Genomic DNA, 19,495 nt, shown 5'->3' on the forward strand with positions numbered 1-19,495 from the left:
GCTATAGCTGTCTCCAGCTGAGGAGCAGCCGTTAAATAGGAGGAGGAGGCAAAAGGAGAGAGACATGACAACCAGGACCACCATGACTTTGTGTAATGATCTGGACAAACGTGTATGCGAAAATATGCCTGTTTTAACAAACTATTTGGTGCTGTTTGCATGTTTCTATTTGATGAGTTGTAAGAACTTAAAAGACTATTTGTTTCTTAGCTTTGCTTTTTCATCCAAGTCTTATTCCTCTCTAACGTAAAGCTTTCTTCTTTTTGAAATACCATGATTCAGTGCTGTGCAATTCTGCTGTGCAGTACTTCTGGAAAGCTTTTCCATTTCCAAGTCAATAAGAAAAGAGAACAGTTATAAAGTATTCATTGTTTATTCTCAAATTACTGCTTAGTGCTATAGATATCAGGCAGCTTAGTCAACATATTGGAAGTTGGTGAGTTAAAGTCTCAAACTTTCAATTTTTCATGGACAGAGAAAAAGGGCTCTGGTCTGGTGTATAATCAGTCATGTCCAGCACATCTCCATAGGTAGGGAGATGTACTGCAGCCTGTGCGAGCTGGGGCAGTGCCAGTACCATGAACTAGCACAGCACGCTCCAGCAACTCCTCTTTCCACCCCAGAATAACCCAGCATATTCCCAAGAGGGCAGAGGAGGTGAGTAAGCAGTGATAGATGTACAGCAAGTGCGTGCCACCCAGGCATCCTCCTGGAAAAGCGTCCTCTCCAACTCGCTTCTGTTATTAAAGTATTCTCTACTGAAAGCTAGGAGGTCATGTCTGGGTCATAATTTTAGCATGTTACATAAAGGAATTCTTAACTTAGGAGAAGAAACCTAAATGACTTCAGCTGAAACTCTACTTGGAGGAGAAATTTTTCCTCTCCTTTCTCCTCCTCTCCTCCTCTTTCAGCCTGGTGTCTTCTCATCTCTTTCACAACTGCACACAACTAAACACAGTTGTAGGCCGAATAAAAGATGCATCTCTATGTAAGCAAGCAGTAACGGGGACTAGAAAACAAGGTATTCCAGCTCTAATCCAACTCAAAATACTTTTAGCTATTCAAGGCAAAAAACTACTGAAGAAGTCACAGGTATGTTCTGCCAGGATGCAGCAGGTTACCAATGCTCTGCATAAGAACAAATCTAAGGAAGAAGAATGAAAAAGAAATGAAGAAATTAAAAGAATGTGGGACAGAAAGGCAAAACTATAGGGTAATACTAATAGCATAAGAATTTTCATATGGAGACAGATCAAAGATCTTTTAGCTTACTAATAGGTAACTGGTTGTGGTCAATAGCGGATGTTAGAAGAGAATACAAAAACACAAACCAGTATCCCTCACAGACCATTTCCCAGATTAAAAAAAAACAACAAAGCAACAACAACAAAAACACCTGTCAGTGGGGAGTGTTTTAGCAACATGTTTATCCTGTTATCTCCAATTGACTTTTCTTCTGTGACTTTGTTCATTTGCTTTGTAAACCCTTATATTCATAACACTTTGTGTCAGGGAGTTGTATAGCTTAACCACAAGGACCATTTTATGTTCTGGAATTCTTCTGCTTGTTTCTTTCCTTCGCATTTGCATCTTTGCACTACTACTACAGGGAAGGGACTGTGAGTAACAGTGAACCTTTTACTCTTGTTTACTTTCCTAACTAAAGATTGTAGGGACTTGCATTATATTTCTCCTCAGTCACCCCATTTCCAGCTGAAGACTCCTACCATACCCAGTCATTCCTTGAGCAGAGCCACTTCAGACCCTGGTAGACCCTCTCTGTACCTCACCCACTTCCATCATGCCTGGTTTGAGATGGGGGACCAGAACTGCTCTCTGTAATGAAAATCTATCTGTACAATGCAATAATGCTGGAGCAATAACAAAGTTTTCTAGTTTGTTCTCTACTTATCCCAAAATAATTTCTAATATTTGATTCCATTGTTTTGCCTAGAACTGACATTTTAGCCAATGTATTTATACAACTGTTCAGCATCAAGTCAGTGCTTCATTTCTGAATGGTATTAGTCAGAGAGCCCCTTGTTTTCTATGTGAAGTTAATATTTTTTTTCTGTGCATTTTTTCTATCCACAGGTTTTAGAGACTGACAATGATCATAAATGGAACTCTTACTGTGTTGAATTCTCTGTATAGGTCTCTTCATACTGGATTTATTCTAGAGTAGATATAATTACTGCATCTATTATATACATGACTTGCTGGTGATGTAAAATGCCTACAGAGACCTAGCAGCAAATTTCTAATGGAAATAGAGCTTTTATTAGCAAAAGAGTGTTTTGCTTGTGTAAATTATATCCATTCCCCCCAGAAAAGTAGATGTTATAAGTAGAAGCATTTTTTTTTTGTCTGTGTCAGTTTTTGTAACTGTGTTGGCACTGAAGGTTTAGGCAGAATAGAAGTGTTGAGAACAAAGTCAAAAATCCCAAATTATGCTGACAGATGGGCAAGTTTTTCTACCATAAGATTGGTCTTTTCTATCAGACAAGTGGCCTGACAATATGGGTGAAGATAATCTGATGACCTGGTTTTCATTTCTACTATGAGAAAACAAGGCTCTTTTTCCAAAAGCACAATAAAACCTGTACGTTGTATGGGATGTCACCATATCCCATTTTTGGTTTACTATGGAAAGTCCCTTCAGGGATCTCATCTACCAAGGGAGCAGAAAGGATGCCAGTTGTTGTCCAGTGCTTAATGGTAGGGACTGATGTGCTTGTCCTTCTGAAGGATATCATGTGGATGAAATGTTACGTTATTGTGATGACCTCATCACTGCTGTTCTGTATATTCACTGAGACAAGAAGCCTAGGTGTTCTAGCAGAATCTACCCACCACTTTAATAGGAAAATTTCTCAGCTCCAACTCCAGAAACATTTTGTATTTTCATTCATCATGTTTTCAACCAATTACTCTGTTCAGTTGGTATGACTGCAGTCAATATTTAGGAGTTTCAAAGGCCTAACAAATCATTAAATATGTTTAATGTGTAAATGTAGCTTTTCATCATCCCAGTGTTTTTCTTCTTCAGCATAAATGTTCCATTTCCTATTTTCTGATTCTCCTCGACTCATCACATCTATATATATATATCAAGTTCATGTAGTCCCTGGGCTCAAGACTGGAGGACATGCATCTGCATGGGGGGAGCACCTTCCCCTGCCCCAGGATATGTTGTTTCAGATGTGTTGGGTCCTGCTTGCCATATCAGAAGTGATAGAGAGGACTGTGGAGCAGGGGTAGCTGGAAAGAAGGCAGCTGTTTCCCCTGAGCTTGCCCTCCCCCTGCAAGAGGGGGATGCATGAGGACCTCACATCATACACCTACAGGTATGTACAGATACTTACATATATGTAGATACAATATATAAAACTATGTGCATATACATTATATGTATACTCACATATGTGTATGCTCACACATTTATGTATGTAAGTCTGTACAGTGTATTTGTGTATATATATTTTGTAGATAGATGTATGCATGTATGTATATGCTGGCATACTTATGGGCACAAAATCCTCAGTTAATTATCCCTGGGGAGGAACTTCCAGCCTGAAAACAGTTTTCTCCTGGCTGGAGCAAAGTGCAGGCTGTGTCCCCCTGGTGCTTTCGAGGGCTGAGGCAGAGCCCAGGAGCCCACCAAAGCTGCCAGCTGCTGCGGGGAGAATAAGAAGGCCCCAACACCAGCACTGCTTCCTCCGAGCCTGTTCTTGGTGGGTGTTCACGCAGAACACGGACAAGGGTTGGCCCAGGGCACTCCCAGGCACAGCTGTGGCATGGAAATGTTCCCTTCCTCAGAGGACAGGGAGAAGAAAAGGAAAGAAAGCTTTTTCTCTCCTTTTCTTTGTCTATGATTGGAAAAGACTTCAAGCATGAAATCTTAGGAGTCCTCTGAGATGCTTCAGAGCAAAGGTGAATTCACCTCGTGATAAAATAAGCAGGTAAAAGAGATGATCACTTCAGGGGTTTGCCCATTATAGGGTCAATGGCCCGGTAGTTCCTGTATTCACGCGAATAAATAACACCAGGGGATGATCCTCACCAGAGCAGCCTTTGTCTCTATTTCTCCCGGCTGCTGCGCTCCCACCGCGGGTGGAGAGAGTGAACAAAGGAAAATCCCTTTACCGTCCTGGTGGCGCCCGGTATTCCCTGCCGGGGCAGAGCAGGCTCCCTGGGAGGGGGCACTGAATAATTGATCGGCATCGATTGCCTGCATGCATTGGGAAGGGAAACCGGGCGCATCCCTCGCATGCAGCTCGCTCCTTCCCCCATTTGCTCTGTAATCCTATTCCATCATGTGCAGCTGGAGAAGGGGACGCAACTCAGCCTTCAGGCCTGGGCGGGGTTCTTGTCGTTTTATCTTCTCTTTTTCTCTTCTCTTCGCTGCTTTTCTTCCTCCCCCCCTTTCCGTCTCCCAGGCCTGGTGAGGTCAGCTCATGAATATTACTTCATTTTCCTGAGCGGCTCTGGCAGCGCCGGGTACCTCGTGTACGGGTGCTCGTCTCTCCGTTGCATGCATTTTGCTAGCCCGGCGGCAGACAAAGTGGTGGTGAGTAATGCGGATTGTTTAGACCCAAGCCGTTTATTTTTATATTTTTTTTTTTTCCTCCGAAAAGGGAACATTACTCGGGATTAGGATGCAACAAACCCGCCAGGTATGAAGGGGGACCTACGAAAATCCTTCCGCGCCTTCAAAACCCGGACAAAAGGCAGCAGCTCTCCCAAAGCTTAAGCCCATCTCGACCTTAAGGGATCTGGGAGAGGGAGAGGCGGGGGAAGGGGGCTGGCGGCGGGGGAAGCCCTGCCTGGGACCCCGGGCACGGGAGACCCCCACGCTGGCGGGTGGAGCCTCCGGACTTTTCCCTTTTGTTGCTGCTGCCTTTTATTTACACGTTTTTCCTCCTGGACAGCTGTTCCCGGCAGGAAAACCTGCGGAGACGCCGCGTCCTGGCGCCACGTGGGTTTGCATCGGGGGGAAAGGTTGTGTGGAGGAGTTTTGTGAGGACCGAGATTTCTGACTTGGGCTTAAACGGGCCTTTCGTTGTGCCAGTTAAAAGAAAAAAAAAACTAAAAATAACGCCAGTCGCCCGAACCGCCGGCGGTGGCCGGTCCGGGAACTGGGACAGGCACGGTGCGGCTTGTGCTCCTAGCAGATCACGGCGGAGCCGGATGACTTTGCTGCAGTGAAACTTCCCGAAAAGATCCAGTTATAGTTCGGGGTTCCCGATTTCATTTTAATTTTGAACATTAGAAAAAAGGTATAGTAATGAGTAAGGTATAGGATCTAAGCTGAGTCACGGCTTTTTACAGTTTCCTTAAGCTTGGATTTACAAGAGTGACATTTTGTGCCTGCATAGCTCTGAACAATACCGCGGGGATTCTGTTTGTGATGGTTAATAGAGATACACAGAAAATCTCTTATAAAGTGTGAGTTTTGATAGGTTTGTGCTCCCGTGCTGCCTTTGTACTAATTAATGCCTGGGAAGTTTCTGTCAAATTGTGTTTTTCTGAGCATTAATTTCCAGTATATTGGTTAAAATAAGGGTGATAATGACAGTGCATTTGGGAGGAAACCCTGTGCTCCTGCCAGTGAGAGCAGAACAAACACAGCCTCATTGTTTGGTGTGTTCCAGGGAGTAAACCAACTGTCAGGGTATGGTATGATGTCTGCAATGACTTTGTCTGCCCAGCTGTGTTTCTTTATTCCCTGTTCTAGTCGGGAATAGTTAAGCTACTTTCTAGGAGGGAATCGTTAGGCCTTGTTAGGAATGCTGTCATTTCTACTTTCATCCACATTTTCCCTTTAGGAATAGCTGAATAAAGCCTATGTGGATCATAGCTATTATTTCCAGAATATACTAAGGAACATTAGCAACGTGATATGGCTTTTAACAGTCCTTTTAAATCTGTTGCGGCCATAAAAACTCGGGGTTTGTCACTATGAAGGAAAAATGCCATGTGAGCACCCTTTGGTAAATACTCCACAACCTCTCATATTGGGTGAGGGTATATTCCTTGCTTCCTCTGTTTTGAAAATCTCCTGGAGTGATTATACCTCAGTCCTATACCAGCGCAACCAGTAACAAAGTCTTAATAGTCTTAATTCCTGACAATGCCACTGAAAACAAGCTGGAATGAATCAGAATCACAGAGTGGTTTGGGTTGGAAGGGACCTTAAAAATCAAGCTGTTCCAACGCCCCCTGCTATGGGCAGGGACACCTTCCACTAGACCAGGTTGCTCAAAGCCCCATCCAAGCTGGCCTAAATCTGGGTTCAGAAGCTGATTGAATGGTTCTTTTCCTTTACGGCACTCAATTCCTGACACTTTCGGAGGCCTAACCTTGTCCTGGAAGAGTCCCTCTCAAAGATGAAGGGGTAGCTGTTGTTGCTTCCACGTGTGCGGCCCTTTGTACAGCAGCCCTTGGCTGTGCCAGACGCCTGGAAGAGGCCTTTGAGGGGACAAACAGGAGCGGCAGCAACCCAGACCTGTACTCGGCTTGGTAGTGAGGGCGAGCGAGAGGGAAGGTTGTGTGTGGATGGAGATTTAACTCGTATTCGCCAGCCCATGGCGGGGGGCACCGGGGACCGAACGCCCCTAGATGCGAGCGGAGCGGGAACTGATCCCAGACTGAGCCGTGCAGCATGGCCTCCCTCCCCAAAGCCGCCCCGCACTGACGCTGGGCTTCAGCCTCGGCCGGCTCGTCCCCGCAGGTGGCCGCGGGGCCGGGCTCGGATGCAGGCGGGGCGCAGCGGCGGCAGGGCGATGGCAGGCTATCCGCCCGTGTCCCCGCCGCCCCGGGGCTGCCCTCTCCGTCCCCACCCCGACCGTCTTCTCCGCTTCTCCTCCCGCAGCTCTCAGGGCGGCGGCGGAGGAGGAGAAGGCGGAGGACGCCGCCGGTGATGGACGTCTACCCGAGATAGCCGCCGCCATGAGCCAGCCGCCTGCAGGGGGCGCCGCCGCCGAGCCTCGCCTCCACCCCGAGGGCAGCAGCGGCAGGAAGCAGCAGCGAGCCTCCTCCCCGGCCAGGGCCCGCGACACCCCGCCGCGACCGCCGCCCGCCGCCACCACCGCCGCCGCCTCCCGCGCTCCGCCCGCCGCCACCGCCAAGGCCGCCTCGGGGCGGCCACCGCCGGGCCAGGCCCCCCGAGCCGCCCGCGGCCGCACCGCCGACAAGCCCACGCGCGGGGCCGCGCCGCCGGGAGCTGTCCACCCCTGCGCCGGTGCTGAATCGCCGTCCGCCGCCGGCGGGAAGGCGGTCGCCGAGGAGCCGCCGCGCACCGCCGAGCCCGCAGCCCCACGGACCGCCGAGGAGGCGCCCCCTGCAGGAGGCGGCGGCGGCGGGGGGGAGCGGGAGGGGGCGGTGGCGCCGCAGCCGCCGCCGCCGCCGCCGCCCAAGCAGTGGCGGGGGAAAGCGGGGCGGTCTCCGCTGAAGGGCGCTGGGGAGGCGGCCCCGGCGCCTCCATCTTCCTCGGGTGCGGGGAAGGGCCGCGGGGCGGCGGGCGGCGGCGGGTACTGGAAGGAGGGATGCCTGCAGAGTGAGCTCATCCAGTTCCACCTCAGGAAAGGGCTGGCGGCGGCCGCCCAGATGCAAACCAAGGGCAGCAACCACAGCAGCAGCGGCAGCGCTTCCTCCGCCTCCTCCTCCGCGGCTGCCGCCCCGGCCGAGTCTCCCCCGGCCGCCTCCGCCTCCTCGCCTTCTGCCATGGCGGCGGCCGGCGCGGAGGGGCTGCGGCAGGGCGAGGCGGGCGGCGGCGGCAGGAGTGGCGCCCCCGAGGGCGCCCTGAGCCCGCAGCTGCAGGAGGAGATGCAGGAAGAGATGGAGAAGCTGCGGGAGGAGAACGAGAGCCTCAAGGTGAGGGGCCGGGGCGGCGGCAGGGGTGGGGGGAACCGGGGCCGGCGGGGGCCGGGCGGTCTCCCTCCTTCCCCCGCCCGGGAGGGGTTTCCCGGCCGCCCTCTCCCCCGGTACTGGCGCTGGAGGCAGGGTTAAGATGGCCCTGTCGCGGGCAGTGGTGCTTCCCTGCTTCGCTGCGGTTCTTTTAATGAGCCGGGTTGTATTTAGCTGGCGTCCCTGCGGGGAGGAGCTCCATTTTGGCCGCCTTCACCTATACGTGCTAACATTTGTGCTTATGACCCACCTGTTGCATCTCTGTCCCCTTCTCGCCCTGGTGCCAGAACGAAATAGATGAGCTGAGGACAGAGATGGACGAGATGAGGGACAGTTTCTTTGAGGAGGATGCCTGCCAGCTTCAGGAAATGCGCCACGAACTGGAGCGAGCCAACAAGAACTGCCGGATCCTTCAGTACCGGCTGCGCAAAGCTGAGCGCAAGAGGCTCCGCTACGCCCAGACCGGCGAGATTGATGGCGAGCTCCTGCGCAGCATGGAGCAGGACCTCAAGGTACAGACGTGAACAGGTGTCGAGGGAAGGGAGCACCTCAGAAGGAGACATGACTGTGCTCGTGGTCCTCATGACTCAGGCATTTCCATCTGTTCTGTTGTACAGTGTGTACTCAAAGCAGCTTGCAGGATAGCAATGGCCAAGTGTACCTTAGTACTAGGCACCCCTCAGTACATAGATAATCTGTTTTCAGCTTCAGTCCAATCATTTTTTGTAAAGTTAATGTGCAAGAAATGACTCAAGTACAAATTAAGATCTCGTGGTTTGGAATCTTTTAGGATGAACGCAAAACATACCCTATGACTGCAAAATTGAACCAACCTTACCAAATAATCCCACTGACTTTGAGGGCATTACGGTACTCTGTAGTAAAGATTTTGTAGGACCAGCAGATCGAATACTTGCAGAGTCAACACACGAAATCCTGGCATCGCTGGTGTCAGTGGAAAAACTGCTGATACCTTCAGTGAAGCCAGGATTTTCCACATCCACCTGAAAGCATAAACACAACCCATCAAATTTCAATGTGTAATCAACTGTACTTCATCCATAACATCTGAATGAACCGCAGCCCATTGTTGAGGAAAAGTTTCAGTCCTTGTTTAAAGATTGCTGTTGGTAAAGTATCCATCATCTCCATTCTACAGCTAAATGGTCCAATTACAGAAAAAATACAGCCTTTCTTGTGCTAGTTGGAAGTTGTTTAATTTCTGCTTCCATCCACTAGACTTTGTTAAAGGCTTCTGCTGAATCAGGACTCCAACTTTTTTCAGTTGAGTGGTCTCCTGCCATTTCACATGGAGAAGCTGCAGGAGGAGAACGAGATGTTTTGCACACTCAGAATGATGCTTAGCTGAATAATGGAGGCATGCACCTTGTAGGCAGAATTTGAATGTGAGCCTTCGTGTCCCAAGTGAATATTGTGATTCCGTCTTATACGGCTGAATTCTTTATTGGCTTGGTGTTACTTCGTATCAGCAATTCATACATGTGCAGGGCCTGGGAGGGGAAATGGTGAGAGCACCTCTGGTTAGGTGCTCGCCTGCGATATAGCATGTGACAGCTGAGGCCTTAGGTTGAGCTGGACAAAGGCCTCACTTGAATTAGGATTTCTCCCATGTCTTTCTTGATAACCATATAACTGACTCTTTGGAAAGGAATAGTGTTTTTGCAAAGTGTTCCCACAGATCATGAATGTGTTCTGCTTTGGAGCAGGGATGAATGTCTAGTTGAATTTGGGTGCTGTCTAACCATCATTGTAACTCGTGCAGTTTTCTGTAATGTTCCCGAGCCCTCTTCTGAAGAATTTCTATCCAAAATAATGCTGTTCATTTTGCATAGGTAATATATTAGGGGACTTAATCCTTCATAGATACAGTCTTGCACATAGCTGTATTAAAATGCATCTTTCAAGTGAGTCCCATTTCCCATATCATCTAGAATGCTCTGTAGGATTTCCCTGCATTAACTGCTACACCACCAAATTTTCTGTCAAAAAATCACTACTAGTAATGACTTTGTTATTTGGTTGTATTTACTGATCCAGCCTGTATTTGTGGACTGAAGATACATTCTGACAGGATGCTGTTAAAAATGTCCCCCATGATTTTCCATTTACTTTGGTTGGGCAACCAGGTGAGCAGTTTAATACTGAGCGTAGGAAAAAACATCAAGCTACAGCCCTGTGGTGTGATTCTTAGATCATCCTGCAGTCTCTTTGGAGTATGGTTTTAACTGAAATTCCCCTCCACTCACTCTTTCTGTTGGGCATTGTGTCTTGACTGCATGTACAGTGGTGGAGATTGTTGAATGATCTTGTGCTACACTGCAGTGTTGTATCTGTAATTCGCACACACTGGGTTTTTTGTCAGGGGAGGCTGAGTCACTAGCTGCTGCTGTTTTCTGATAGATCGGATTCTTCTAGACTGCTTGATTACAATTATGATTTTCTTTAGAGTGTTAGTATGTCAAAGAGAATTCTTTGACCCACAAACATAAAGATCATTCTAGTGAAAGCCATAAAGTATAGCTCTCTGAGCTCCCCTAGCTAATGCTAAGAAGGATTAATTATACTTTCCAATGTTCTAAAAAAAGCAGGAAATTAGGCTTTTCAAGTATGTGTCTAAATCACCATCATAACAGTGATTAGTATATATTTAAATATTTTTGGTGCATGATTATAGTTTCTGGTGGTTTCACAAAATACAACACAAGTGGCCTGAATGGCAAAATTCTCATTACTTTACATGAAGAAGAGGAATTAGATCATGGTAATATGCCTTTTAACTTAATTCCTGGGAAATGTGTTAAAAAAAAAACAAACCAAACAATAAAAAACATTAGTTTTGCATCATTTGGGTGAACACAAGGTCAGTAAAGATATTGTTTGTGCATATTTTAATCTTTAAATGAACCAATAGCAGTTAATGCTGGATATTTAGATTAACTGTCCAGGAAGAAGAGAGAAACTAACAGGGTCGAAATCAAGATGTGTCTGTTGTTATGTGCAAGGCACAGGTAGGAAAGGCTTAGAGAAGGTGGGCCCTGCTTTTAGATGCTTCTGCATGTCAACTGTTTGAAGAGCGTATACCTTAGCGCATTGCAAAACAAAAGCTAGGAGTGGTTGAGAGAAAGTAGATGCTGCACTGTCTCCAGGAATAATGAAGGTCCTGTTTCACCATCAGCGTAATGGAACTTAAGAGGGAGTTGAGGTTTAGTGTCTAATGTGGTTTACAGTGAAGTCCTCAGGAGTAATGTATGATTTTTTTTGAAGCAATTGGCTTGAATTTGGAACCATTGAGAATTCTTTCTGTGGATGTCCTTGTCTACATGTTTCCTTACATACTGCTTCCATCAAAACATCCAGAATTAACTTCTAAATAGTTGCACTGGAGTAGTAATTTTTTAAATCTTTCTTTTGATATAACAATTTAGGTTGCAAAAGATGTTTCGGTGAGACTTCATCACGAGTTGGAAAACGTGGAAGAAAAACGTACTGTAACAGAAGATGAAAATGAAAAGTTAAGACAGCAGCTTATAGAAGTTGAAATTGCCAAACAAGCACTACAGAATGAACTGGAAAAAATGAAAGAGGTTAGTGTTGCTATTTACTTCTACACAAAGTATTTGTGGTTCTCAAATTCATATTGCTGAACTAACTGTTTTTCTTCATATAACTTGTATTGGGGTCACAAAATATGACAGCCAAAAGTTGAAAGTTATAGAGTGCTGAAGTGCAGCTTGGTGATTGGGAAGCTGAGAACAAACTAAAATATTTGGTGTTTCCTATGCAAAACAGAAACCAAACTGTGGCTTTGTTTTTCTTATACAAGGAGAGAAATGTGGAACTGATGGTAACAGAGGTCAGAGGAATTGAGACAATGTACTTATGTTAAGATACATGCAGGAAGAGTGCTGAAGGCAGTCAGAGGTACCTAACTTTGCAGATGATGTTCCCCCACATTTTTACAAAGACCAGTGTTTTTCCCTTGCTAACTACTGCTAGGGACTAGCAGGCACAATGAGACTGTGGATTCAGCCACCTCCTCGTCTTGTTCAGTCATGTTTTTTAGAGTATTGTGAAGTGAAAGACTCTACCTGGCCTTTTAGTTTAAGCCTATTTTTACATTATATCTAATTAATCTTAAAAATTACTCCATTTGCCATTATATAGATGCAAAATCCTGTGCCATTAAGTAAGCAGAAAATTGTATTACAACAGTAATAGCCTGGTCAGCAGAGATAAAAAAGCACACAATAAAAAGAAACTGTTGAATAAGAGTGACTTCTCGGAACAAATTTTAGAAACAGCTCTCCAGTTCACTGTTTAAAATTCAATGAATGCCATTGATTTTCACTTTTAGTAGTATTCCCTAGTAGGAATGCCAGTGTCTACTTTGATCTTGTATGAAGCAGAAGAGATGTTTTGGTTGTTAAGAAAGGCAGGAATTTTTCAATTGTATAAGTTACAGAATTTTTAGGAACTGCAAGTGCTTACTTTAAGTGATGTACTGTTAAGAATATTCACATGTTTTCTTTACAGGAACTGAATTTCAGACATGTTAGTAGAGGATAAACAGGTATTTTTGTTCCACCTTCTACTGCTTTTTCAGATAATTACAGATTTGAAAAGGGCATGAAATCTGAGCCTTATTCAGCTTCTCTCTCGTCTGCCTGAGACTTTCTTCTGTTTTCATTCTGGTTTCTGCCATCAAATGCAACTCAGTTTCCAGGACTATCTTCTTTATGGGAGCATGATCTTTCTGTAATTATCCTTACAATTTGTTGTTAAGCTTGGCTTTACCCCAAATTTTTCATTATTCTAGTCCATTCAGACTCTACCTTTTTGTAGATTCTCATTTCTGGATCCTTTCTTCCTGCCTTCTGATAGTTTGTGTAAGCTTCTTTTGCCTTGCTGCTTCTTCATCTTCAGATTACAATGAAGTGTAGTGGCAATTTAATAGCTTGTGTTCTTTGGGTGCTGTGTACCTGCAGGAAATTAACCCAGCAAATAGACTTCTGTCATCAGTAGTCTTTTTCTCCTAATCCTGATTCTTCCCTCTGGCCCACTATGCTCAATTATGGTTCTGTTGCTTTCATACTGCTCTCCATTTCTTTCTTAGCTTAGGTGGCTGCCCCTTTCTGTTTTTGCTGTTGGTATCAATGGAAGGATACTGGAGACTCCAGAAGAGAGTGTCATGTTTAAGCTAGGGGCTCTTCTACACAGTTTTGTGAAGCTGAAACAGATGGACACCTACTACTGACATAGAATAGGGGCACTGAGCTAGAATGGAAAAATGCAGTAAGACTTTACATCAGAGTAGAGGTGGACTGGACAAAGAGTCAGAAATACATGATTGTACTGAAGTGGAGAGGAGAACTGCCATGCCCAGTCATTACATACATTATCATAACTAGGCAGGAGTTTTCATTTATGTGTTCCAAACAGGCTGCTGATTCCCTCCTAGTAGAAGGCTGCTTTTCAGGCTAGGACTTTCAGCACAGCATGAGAGAAGTTGGAGGATGGTTGAGGAAGTGCAAGTCAGAAAAACACAAGTTTGAAGTGAAGCCAAATTATTATGCATTTTGCAAGCATGCTGTGACTTGGGGGACTAATGGAAGAATGCTGGTGAAGAATACTAATTCTTACAGATTTGAAATGTAGAATCTGTGAATAAACAGCCCAATAAAACCAACCCAAAGCAATCTGAAGTGCATTAGGATTTTTCTGTGACAAATACCTTTTCTTCTTCTCTGACAATTGGAGGGTTAGTGCATCTGAAATATCATTTTCAGATAGTCATAATGTTGATTTTCTGCTTGCTTGTGAGTTATTTCATCTAGTTTCATGGGTTTACAACCCTTTCTCATTTCAGTACAGCCATTATAACCACTGGTGCCTCCTGCTTAAGGAAGTTCTGTACTCAGCACAAGTAAAAATAGAGAGTCAAGACCTTTTGTCTGGATTGTGATCTTCACTTTATTGAGCTTAGAATTAATGAGAGTTACTCTCCAAAGACAATAAAACATTTTTATTTTACAGCATAACAGTGCTCAGAGTATATAATGACTGATTTCTGTATTTTTATGTCATCAAATGTACTGCTAAAACAAAAACTTTTCAATTCTTCTTAGAACATATTTATGTATAACTGTCATGGGAAATTTGGTCTCCTTTTATAATGAACAGTGTGAAATAGCAGAGAATGGTTAAAAGGCTTAGTAAAAAATGTTGGAGGCAGAAGCATAATTTTTTTTAGGCAGTCTCTAGAGCAGAAAAAAAGCCAAAGTTCTCTTGGTGTAGATTCTTTATTGTTTCAAAAAACATGGTAGACTTGACTGGAAACTTATATAAGAGATAAATGCTAGCAGATGTGTTTGTGTAGAGATAAATCTAGAGTTCTCCAGTGAACATTTGGGTGAATATAGACTTGTGACTATATTTGTCCATTAATGGAGATATAGTTGATGCTTGCTTTCTTGGTTTGGAGCTTTTGAAAAAAATGTTTATGATATATTCCATGACAAGTAGAAGTTGTGGATGGCAGCAGAAGCTTGCAAGCATCCAGGATTTGGAAGGTGTTCCAGCAAAGCAGACATTTCTACAAGTTACTTTTCAGTCTCCCAACCTGATCTATTTCAGTTAGTGTTATTCCTACATACGTCCACACAGAAACACAAGTTTTTTAATCTGCATTACCAGTTCTCAGAATTCATTTGTAGCAACTGCTGTTGACTTCCTCTTTATTATTTGTTATTATTAATTGGAATGCTTTTTGCGAAGCTGAAAATGAAGTAGAGAAACCTGCCTGGATGCGTCCCTGTGTGACCTACTCCAGGTGGCCCTGCCTTGGCAGAGGGGTTGGACTAGGTGATCTCCAGAGGTCCCTTCCAACCCTAATGATTCTGTGGTTCTGTGAAATGTTTCCTAGAAGAAAGAGAAGCTAGATGTAGTTTTTTTCAGATATAAAAAAAAAAAAAAAAGAAAAATTAATGGGTTGTAAATTAATTAATATTAATTAATTAATTAAAGTTCCTGACTTCATTGGTAACCACTTGTTAAAGCCTAGCTAACTCTCTTGTAGAGCTTTTTGTGATCATGAACTAAAAGTTCATTCATTTGCTCTAACTATGTAGGAAATGACCAGTCAGCCATGCCTTAGATGGTTTGTTGTGAGACAAATGAAGTAGCAGGAAAATATGACAGATGTAGTGGACCTTGGGCTTTACAAATTCTCATTGCAATGTGGATATGTAACTGCAAGAGGCAGTGTGCTTTTCAGAGACATATGTGTTTCTAGATAGAAATAGATTGCTTTGTTAGTGCTGTAACCTGGGTGCATGCAAGACAGCTGAGTTCTTACAACCATATTAGGGTGATGTTGTCAGTCTACCATTTTCTTCTTCTAAGCCTAAGTTATTAGCTCAGATGCAGAGCTCGTGGCAACTGTGGCTACATGGAACATGAACCAGAGATGTGTTTTGTCCCTTCAGTTCACACTGCGGGCAGAGGAGTTTATGCCTCCTGACATGGGTCTGTGTTTTGCTGCAGTGGTGCCTGTCTTGTTAGTCGGTCTGTTTTGTATGCTGCACAGAAATGGAAGAAGTCAGCAGGGTCTGGGGAACTGGGCACTGGAGCTGGGAGGAGGAATCTGAATTCTGTTCCTCATTTTGGCACTAACCTGCTGTGGGACCACAGGAAAGTAATTACACTTTTCTGCTTACTCTTGCAACCTTTGCCTGCGCTGTTTATGCATAGGTTAGCTCTCTTTATATCTCTGAGTGCTCAGGCTGCACAGAACTAAGGAGGGTAGCTGGAAATTTCAGAAAAAGAGCTGCTGTAAAAAACCCCAACAAACCCCCAAAACACCCCGCCTCAAAACCAAAATCTGGAGAGCCGTGAAAAGAACCGATAAGGGATGATCCCGTCCTAGTCCCCTTCATCACCAATATCAGCTTGCCCATTATGTGTCTGTGATAAAAATCCAGTGTGTCTCTTTTCTCACAGCCCTTTCTCTCTCTAAACCACTTCTGCCATTTAACCACAAGCACTTATTTCTAGTCTTTCTCGTACAGCTCGGAGTCTCAGGTTCTCTCTCTTGGGCTTCATCCTGTATTTGTTTTTTATCTTCTTTTTTTTTTCTGGGAGGGTGTATTTTATAGCAGTGGCTGTTTTTCTGTCTTCTGGTTCCTAAGTTCCAGTCTTGTTCTTCTCTCTCCCACTGCCTCCTTCCCTGCACCCTTCCAACTCTGCATGACTGTTCAATCTCCTCCCTGGAGGAGGAGATTTTCCAGTTCATTTTTGTCTTACTCTGCTCCAAATATATTATCCCCATTTCCTAGTTACAGCTTCTCTCTGTTGCAAAATTTGTCCTTTTCCCCTGATTCTTCCACCTCCACATACAAATCTGTCAGCTTCCTTGGTTCGTTCTGTTATTTTCCTTGTTTCCAAGCTGTAGCTCTTCACTTTTGCATCTGAACTAAGAGCAATGGAGAACCACTCTGTGCTAGGAAATGGCAACTACATCACTGTGAGCACTGGAGAAAAGGTTTCTGGTTCTAATGCTTAGCCTGAGCTATCCCATCGTGTCTCTGTGATCCCAGCAAGGCTATAGCTCCGTAAACGTTCGTGGATTTCTAGCTTCTGTTTGTTGACCATGCTGCATGCATACAAGTCACTGGAGATGGATGCTTGGTTGTGCTGCTTTGAAAGGGAAGGTTTGAGTCTCCTCCATCGTACTGTCCCCGAAGCATTTCCTATTTGTACCTCATGTTTTAATTTATCTTCAGGTTTTGAGCCTCATTTCCAACAGTTTGTAATGGAGGGAGTAGATACAAGGCAGAGAGATGAGATGCTAGCATGCCTGCTGATATAGCTGATCAGCTTCACAGGATCAGTGTAGTAAGTGGTAAGTCTTCGAAGAGTTACAGTAATTTACTTGCTCCTGGCACCAGATGGCAGCAGTGGAGGATTTAATAGGTTTCTCACAAACCCAGTGCTCTGCTGGATCCTTTGGAGAACCCAAATACCAAGTCATATCAGCAACATTTCTACTAAAAGCACCGTTAAGCAGAGGGTTTCTGTGATCTGGAATCTCAGCTTGTTGCCTCATGAAAATTCAATTTTCTTTGGTGAAAAGAACAACAGGATAATAAGGAGGCTTTTTTAAAAAGAGATGAGAAACAAGTCTCTGCCTGAGTTTATACGGGAAAAAGCAAACCAGTCATCTGTCTCCAACCACAGCTCAGTGATTCTCTAAGCACCGCATGCCTGGAGATGCAGAACCCCCAGTAACTTCTGACAGACTTGCTTGTGTGAAATTGTTACCTTTGGTATCCTGCCCAAATATTTTGTTCCTTTAAAAACAGTGCTCAGCAGGGATGCTGTTCATAATCTGTGAGGGTGTGATTCTGACATCTTTGCTCAGAGCACACTGCGACTTTACAGAGAGCAGGATAAACAGTTTGCTTCAGTTTACTTCTTCGAATATGAGAAAAGAATTATAATGGAGTAAGAAATTAATCTCTTACAAAATCTGTTGCAGTAATTCTCTGAAATTGTCATGCCATAAACAGGAACAAATTATGTGCCTTTGAGAAGCAGTTTACACTTAAACCTCATAAAATTACATTTTTAGTTACGTATCAGCCATCAGCAATTCACATGAGCCGTTTGCTTCAAGAGAGTTTATCAAACCTGAAAATAAACAGCCTGGTGGTCAATAATAATATAACTCCGAAACATATGTGACAAATAGTGAATGATTGCAAAGACTAAATCTCCATAAATATCCTTTTGTGAGGAGGTTTTGTGAGTAAAGGTGCCTAGAAGGCATGTTTGTTTCAGGGAGTCATTGAAGCTGCTGTGCTGCTTTGTGGATTCCTATTGAAATGTCTTAAAATTTGCAAGGATGTGTAAAAGGAGTGGCAGGATTGCTTGGTAATGGGAAAGTAATAATGAAAGAGTGGCAACTGTAGTGAAAAAGAGTGTATCTGGAATACATTTAAAACATAAAAGAATTTAGCCATCACAAAATAAATTTTGCTCAATTATCTCTAAACATAATACTGCTATTCTGGTTTGATGGGGGCATGAGAGTTCCTTCCTTGTGGCAGAATGTTACCTTGTTTTCTTTCCTTTCTGTGATGAGTATCAGTAGCCTTAGATTTGCAAGTTCTCTTGTCAGAGTTGTTATCGATACTGTGTACAGTCTTCAAGTAAAATCAAAGTTTCTCTGCAGTAAATTGCATTCTAAAGGAAAAATAAAAGTAATGGCCATCTTAAAAAAAAAAACCAAACCAAAAAAACCCCTAACCAGAACAGAGGCACAGAGTAAGAGCTGAGCTTCCAGACTCATAGAAATGATGTTCTAGAGAAAGGACATGAGTCAGCACCTGAGACACTGTTTTTTGCTTGGGTCATTCTTCTCAAAGTTGTTATTTGCTACCGAATTGCTTCGTTTAGTCAAAAACTGCAATTGTAAAATAAATCAGGCTAAGGAAGGGTCCACACTCTGACAAGAGATGACTGGCACATCCCTTGGATGGTTTTGGCCTGTATCAGCTACCACTGCTTCAGTGCTTGGGCATGATCTGGGGTCTAGCCTGGGTCAGAGCTTATTCCTGACTGACAGTTTGGATGTGGTCCTGCTTGTTTGGAAGGAAGCTCTAGGGAAGTTTAGCTGTATTGTCACCGTAGCTGAAAGGAGACTGAAATGTGGTGTGCCAGTTGGCGTCAGGTCCTAAGAACAATCCCCGACCATTTCATTTACTAGTGTCAAAACTAGGCAAAGGGCTCTCTGACTTGGTATGGAGCCAGGTGAGATGGCAAATGGAACACAGAACACCAAGTCCAGTCCATTGTTGCCATATGAATTCCTACTGCTGAGAATGACTGGCAAGGGGCAATCAACAGCAGAGGCAAAGCCAACACAAGTGTCATGCCCGGTTGTCTGTGGGAGTAATGGACACTATGGTAACTGCAGATAGTAACTGGTTGCCAGAGAAAAGGGCTTGTGAGCCCCCCACTCACAGTGGGGCAGGCTCGAAAAGATCTATGTCTGTTGCTGTGTCTTTAGGTATGAGTTTCTTGAGATCTAAAGGAGAAAGAAGGCCTTTTATATCTCATTACCAAAGTAGGTGATATTGCTACTGACTTCACTAAGGCCCTCAAAGTATGATGCCACATTAATAAATGGAATTAAATTTGGGAAATCCGGGATTGCTTGGTTTATATTCAGTCATCTCCTAATTGTTGGCATTGCGCTGGCAAGTTTTTAGGACTCTGTAATGGTCCTCAATCTAAGAAGACAATTTTCCATTTTTGCACTTCCCAGTTTCAGTATTTCTTTACCTAGATGGACGTTCAGGTGTCCACATACAAATTATGTATGTCATAGAGGTACCAAGCTGATTGCTGAAATGACAGAAAATGTTGCCAGGTAGCTTAAAAGTGTAAAAATGAGTTCCCTGGTTCAGCTGGCTTTTTGGCAGTTGTCATGCTATCTTCCACAGTTGTATCCATAGACAGCGTATAATTCACATTGGTTCTTTTGTTGTTGTTTTGATTAAGGGTT

The 19,495-nt window shown here is 44.3% G+C and overlaps 1 protein-coding gene across 6 annotated transcripts in view; it reads left to right on the forward strand.

Annotated features, from left to right (window-relative positions):
* The first annotated feature begins 4,148 nt into the window (after positions 1-4,148).
* SOGA3 (SOGA family member 3) overlaps positions 4,149-19,495 on the forward strand; it is a 70,127-nt gene continuing 54,780 nt past the window's right edge. For 4 of the 6 annotated variants that reach the window (XM_030489798.1, XM_030489800.2, XM_030489799.1 and 1 more), the window contains exons 1-4: positions 4,240-4,570; positions 6,875-7,875; positions 8,196-8,420; positions 11,355-11,513. In XM_030489798.1, coding sequence (XP_030345658.1) covers positions 6,952-7,875; positions 8,196-8,420; positions 11,355-11,513 — 1,308 coding nt within the window. In that variant the 5' untranslated portion in view covers positions 4,240-4,570; positions 6,875-6,951. Of the gene's footprint in view, positions 4,571-4,637; positions 4,677-6,874; positions 7,876-8,195; positions 8,421-11,354; positions 11,514-19,495 lie in introns of all 6 variants that reach the window. The other 2 variants (XM_030489797.1, XM_030489795.1) reach the window with 2 other exon arrangements.

Source organism: Strigops habroptila, chromosome 6 (genome assembly GCF_004027225.2).
Source record: "Strigops habroptila isolate Jane chromosome 6, bStrHab1.2.pri, whole genome shotgun sequence".
In the NCBI taxonomy this organism is placed as follows: domain Eukaryota; kingdom Metazoa; phylum Chordata; class Aves; order Psittaciformes; family Psittacidae; genus Strigops; species Strigops habroptila.